Here is a 4446-nt window from a genome sequence, read left to right as displayed (position 1 = left end):
TCTGAAACTGGAAACACTTATCTCCCTCACTAGCTTTAAGCACCAACTGTCAGAGCAGCTCACAGATTACTGCATCTGTACATAGCCCACCTATAATTTAGCCCTATCAACTACCTCTTTCCCAACTGTATTTAATTTATTTATTTATTTTGCTCCTTTGCACCCCATTATTTGTATTTCTACTTTGCACATTCTTCCATTGCAAAACTACCATTCCAGTGTTTTACTTGCTATATTGTATTTACCTTGCCACCAAGGCCTTTTTTTGCCTTTACCTCCCTTCTCACCTCATTTGCTCACATTGTATATAGACTTGTTTATACTTTATTATTGACTGTATGTTTGTTTTACTCCATGTGTAACTCTGTGTTGTTGTATCTGTCGAACTGCTTTGCTTTATCTTGGCCAGGTCGCAATTGTAAATGAGAACTTGTTCTCAACTTGCCTACCTGGTTAAATAAAGGTAAAATAAAAAATAAATAAATAAATAAAAATAATGTTGTCCCCTTGTGGTTGATGCTGTCTTTTCCATTCCTGTGTTATACACAATACTGTGTATTGCTCTAGTCTCCTAAAGATACATTCCAAAACAAAAATAATATTTTCTAATAAATGAGATACAGTATTTTCACATTTCCACATTTCAAGCTGAATTGTGAGGCACCTTTATAGCATAAAAAAATTACTTAATCATCATCACCATGATCATCATCATAATCATCATCATCATCACTATGAGTATCATCATCTGCTACCACTAGTCTTGGTAGGATCAGGGAAGTTGTGAGAAAATGACTGTGTCAATTTCAAAGTGGTGTTGTATACTGTACAAACAGGTGTATTGTCATTGTGTAGCTCAGTATGTTTTTGTAAAGGGGTTGTAATCTCCTGTTTTAACAGTGGGCTTCAGAGCACAGTAGTAAACAGCAGAGTCAGACAGCTGCAACGTCTGGATCGTCAAGTGCACTAATTTTGATGCTGATTTAAATGTAGTTAATTTGAGATGGGCATCGAATCTCCCCTGGAATTCAATGGCATTATCTGATCCAAAAGTTGCCCGCTTCAACGTATACTTTTGGTAGTCATCAGCTTCCTGCTTGTACCAGAAGAGGTTGAGATTTGTATCCACAGTCTCAAATTGTCAGTCCAGTGTGACCTGTTCTCCCTCAGTAGCGATCACATCTCCTGGTGACTGAGTCTTCTCCTCTGCATTCTGGAAAATAATGTAATACACAATTGTGTTAGGAGGAAAATCATGTCACAACATGATTGAGGGAGAAAAAATGGTAGTATTGTATTGTAAAATAAGAGATTGGAGCAAAGGCAGTAAACAGATTAGGAACATATGATCATACCATAACAACATGCAGCAAGAATCAGTACATTCCTCAGCCAGGGTTCGATGTCTGCTACTGTGAGATCAGTGGGAGAAGAGTAATACCAATCTGAATCAACTAGGCCATTATACTACCTTGAAATCCTTGTCTCCTCCTCTTTCTGTGTATCATCAAACATTGAGAAGTTTGTGACATTGTCTGAACAACACTCTACCCTGTGTTGTTGTACAGTGACTGAATCTCCTGTTGTCACAGTGGGCTTCAGAGCACAGTAGTACAAAGCAGAGTCAGACAGCTGCAACCTCTGGATCGTCAAGGGGACAGAGCTAGAAGTGAAATTCCACCTGGAATGAAACCTCTTCTTAAACTCATAACTATTTCTCCCTTCTGAATAGCGATCTCACTGTTCCTAGGCCGTCATTGAAAATAAGAATTTGTTCTTAACTGACTTGCCTAGTTAAATAAAGGTAGAAAAAAATGGCATGGTAGTGCAGAGTCTGTCGCAGAAGAGATCTTCAGATCCACACGTTTGTCCACTTTGTCAATGGTAACTGTCAGATGAGGAGATGGGGGAGTAGCTTTAAATATAGACCCCTCTGGTGTGACTTACATTAGAAAATCTTTTTTGGATCTGGGATGTTGGCGGAACCACTGTAGACAGTGCCATCATATTTGCAGAAGAGATGGACATTCCTTCCCTCCTGAACAAGCTCTTCTGTAGTCACAGGGTTTATTGAATCCCCAAAACTGTTTCCTGCAAAAATATTTGGTCAAATCATTTCTGTAACTGTACAATAATTTCTGTAACTGTAACTGTAGAACTGCGCAGTTGTGACTGATGTAAAACAATTATGAACGTGGAATTATTATGATTATTGCTGTTCATTCACAATAAGATTAAATTAAAAGATTTAAATCTGTATAATAACTTGCCTAAGAAAGATAAAAAGGGAACAAATGAGAAGAAAATCATCTTGCTAGACCTTTGAGAAACCAATAGACAGCACTGAGAGACCTGACTAACTATCTACTTCCTGAACAATAACATCCCATAAGCTACATGTGGATCTTTGATTATACAGCGCCTCCTCTTGACACCAACTTGAAATGTTTTCTGTTACGGCTTTCTTTCTACAGTTTTTATGGGTTTCCTGTCACTGTCGGCTGCAGGGCACAGTAATACAGAGCAGAGTCTGTCACCTCAGCAGAGGAGATCATCCGGATTCACATGGGTCTTATCTTCATTTAGTTTAACAGACATTCGAGTGTGGGTCAATTCATTATGTGTCTTTAACCATCCTTCAAAAGGTATTTACCAAAGAACATTGAAAAAAGTAGAATTGCATAAAACATCTCCATGGTGTCTGAATGACTGGCTTCATGTGCTGTCAGGTAAGAGTGTATCACTATTATCTCCTCAAACATCTTGTAGATTACATACTGTAATGTTAAAGCACTCATTGACTTTGTAGCTCTACCTCTCTACACTAAAGAGAGTCGGGTATTTCAGTTCAACTGTCTTTCTGGGTTGGAATTCTGCTAAATGTAATCTTCAGGATTTCTCTGGAGTTCTGAGTAGAGATATTTCAGTTCATGACTGCCCTCTATTGGTATTGTCTCCAAATGTATGCTGTTCACAAAAAGAAGAAAAAGAAGACAATTACTGCCCTGAATCCTCTAAACAGAGGTTCCTAATCTGTGTGGTGAGGGGTCGGCCAGTGCAGCTTTAAACTTATTCTTGAAAGTTGTAATAGTAGAATGCACAAGGCGCAATTTTGAAATTGAGTAGTGCATCATCAGTTCCTCTTGTCATGTTATTCATTTCATACCTTAGAGAGCTATTTATAACTTGTCAGCAATGTACAGATCAAGTTTTTTTTATTATGTTTTTTAGCCCATAGATATTGTTATTTTTTTTGTCAGTCAAACATCACATGAATAAACATTGTGTGACGTTCCACTATGCTGGAATGGGGTCACAGAGTGAAAATGTTTGGGAACCCCTGCTAATTGGAAGCAAAACAACACCACAAATGCTTTTCATTCTGTATTTATTCAGACTGGTATCTTTGATCATGTTATATCAGAATAGGAAAATGCAGACAATATAAAGTATTATCTCCTCAATAATATTTACATGAAATGTGTTTTCTTGCTTCTCTTTCAATTAATGTGGATATTCAGGAAAAAAATGTATGTATTAATGTACTCTAAATAGTAACTGATTGATCAGAATACAATGCACTCTTCACCACCAAGGGTCTTGACAGGTTTTTGTACAGTGTGTCTGGGTTTCCTGTCACTGTGGGCTGCAAGGCACAGTGGTACAGAGCAGAGTCTTCCAATTCAACAGAGGAGATCATCAAGTCAACACGGGTCTTCTCTTCATTCAGTCTACCAGTGTGTCGTGTAGTCGTAATTGATGTATTCTGAATATACATGCCGCTTTGTCGGATCAAAAGTAGACATTCTGGTCTGGATCCGGGGTATTGACGGTACCATTGTAGATTGATAATGTTGCCCTTGTAGTTGCAGGAGAGAGTGATGTCTGTTCCTTGGAGAGCATTGACTTCAGGCTTCACTGGAGATATTGTTTCCTGCTCCATACTATCACCTGCAACAACATAAGTATTGTCATTGTGTTAATGTTTATTCCAAATGAGAAACAATACATGGGTTAGGTGCCCATAAAGAATGACAGAGAAATAATTAAAACATAATGCAATAATTTATTGATAAAAGCAATGTCACTGTATTCAAAATGTTATTTGGTTTAACCTGAGTATTCAGCACTCACCTACAAACGCTGAGAGGAGCAACAGTAATATGAGTGACATCCTGACACAGACTAGATAAACTAACTGAGAGATAAGACAGTATACACCCAGCCTATATCAGTGTTTAACTATGAGGCCCCTCCTCTGATATCTGGATATGTATCTCTTCTTCTATGGTTTGTGGTTAAGGTTTTTCAGTTCCTATTGGTCTCCTCCTCAGTTTATTTTGGACTTAATTCCTATCTGAAAATGTCTAGTTTTTGCTTTTGTCTTTGTTTGTTTTTCCACATGGTCTGTATGAACCTGAGCTGGAAGGCGAGGATTGACCAGTT

The 4446-nt window shown here is 38.0% G+C and overlaps 1 protein-coding gene across 1 annotated transcript; it reads right to left on the bottom strand.

Moving 5' to 3' along the window:
* Nucleotides 1-856: 856 nt before the first annotated feature.
* Nucleotides 857-4241, bottom strand: LOC110530294 (uncharacterized). The gene is made up of 3 exons (XM_090183060.1): nucleotides 4135-4241; nucleotides 3590-3951; nucleotides 857-1132 (listed from the first exon to the last, which is right to left on the bottom strand). Exons 1-3 carry the CDS (start codon nucleotides 4172-4174, stop codon nucleotides 857-859), a joined length of 678 nt encoding a protein of 225 aa, XP_090039186.1. The 5' UTR covers nucleotides 4175-4241.
* Between the last annotated feature and the right edge of the window lie 205 nt (nucleotides 4242-4446).

Source organism: Oncorhynchus mykiss, chromosome 8 (assembly GCF_057628025.1).
Source record: "Oncorhynchus mykiss isolate SJ-2025 chromosome 8, ASM5762802v1, whole genome shotgun sequence".
NCBI classification, from domain to species: domain Eukaryota; kingdom Metazoa; phylum Chordata; class Actinopteri; order Salmoniformes; family Salmonidae; genus Oncorhynchus; species Oncorhynchus mykiss.
The sequence above is the reverse complement of the archived record's forward strand: the minus strand, read 5'-3'. Positions and strand labels throughout refer to the sequence as shown.

Excerpts from the sequence above, each read along its gene's own strand:
- LOC110530294 (XM_090183060.1), bottom strand. The coding sequence starts at position 4,174 with ATGTCACTCATATTACTGTTGCTCCTCTCAGCGTTTGTAG. Across the intron at positions 3,952-4,134 it reads GCTCCTCTCAGCGTTTGTAG|GTGATAGTATGGAGCAGGAA; the intron begins GTGAGTGCTGAA and ends ATGTTGTTGCAG. Across the intron at positions 1,133-3,589 it reads ACCTGTCAAGACCCTTGGTG|ACTGTGGATACAAATCTCAA; the intron begins GTGAAGAGTGCA and ends TGACAATTTGAG.